This window comes from Acanthamoeba castellanii (genome assembly GCF_000313135.1).
Source record: "Acanthamoeba castellanii str. Neff unplaced genomic scaffold scf7180000084593, whole genome shotgun sequence".
Taxonomy (NCBI): domain Eukaryota; phylum Discosea; order Longamoebia; family Acanthamoebidae; genus Acanthamoeba; species Acanthamoeba castellanii.
The window spans coordinates 77,977-78,707 of NW_004457526.1; the positions used below are offsets into that span (position 1 = coordinate 77,977).

Here is a 731-nt window from a genome sequence, read left to right on the forward strand (position 1 = left end):
ACGCAACACGAGACACGCGTTAGCTCGCGTCGTTGCGCCGGGAGAATCGAGCGAGCGAGTGGGTGGGCGGGTGGGTGCCTGGAGGAAGAGGTTGATCTCCTGGAGGACGAGGCGCCAGGCGGCGGCGTCGGCGGGTTTGAAGTCGCGCACGTAGTCGTCGACGAGGGTCTGCAGTTCGTCGACGAGCTCCACCACGAGCGCTCGCCGGTTGAGGAGCAGGCACACCACTATGTACCGCGCGTAGTACCGCAGCTTCTTCACCACCAGCAGCGGACTGCCGTGCGGTCATAGCCACCGACCAGGGGGAAGCGTTAGTGGGCACGCACGCACACGACACACAGCGTGGGCGCGAGCATACTTTTTGGTCTCGAACACGTCCTTGAAGTAGTCGCGGAGGCGGATGGCCTCGTAGAACACAAACGACTCCTCCAGGTACGTCGTCTCGCTCGTCCTCAGGCTATCACACCAGCCAGCAGCCACCCACCACGTGGCCCCGGGTCAGCGCATGTTTTTGTGCCATACGTGTGCGCACATGTGGTTGCGCCCCATTGATTGGTGGAGGAAAGGGTGGTAACTAGTAGTGGTAGTAGAGCTGGCCGATCTTGGAGGCGATCTCTCCGATCTCCCTGCGCACGCGAAGTACACCCCCCCCCGATTGATGAGCTACTCCGCTTTCAAGAGAAGCGGGAGAGAGGGAGAGAGAGAGAGGCATACCAGCACTTGAGGCCATA

At 61.7% G+C, this 731-nt stretch overlaps 1 protein-coding gene across 1 annotated transcript in view; it reads right to left on the bottom strand.

Moving 5' to 3' along the window:
• ACA1_336440 (uncharacterized protein) overlaps positions 1-456 on the bottom strand; it is a gene marked incomplete at both ends in the record, with an annotated part of 1,544 nt that extends 1,088 nt beyond the window's left edge. The window contains 2 exons of the mRNA XM_004341174.1: positions 109-274; positions 359-456. Of these exons, the coding sequence (XP_004341222.1) occupies positions 109-274; positions 359-456 (264 nt within the window). The remainder of the gene's footprint in view (positions 1-108; positions 275-358) is intronic.
• Positions 457-731: the final 275 nt, after the last annotated feature.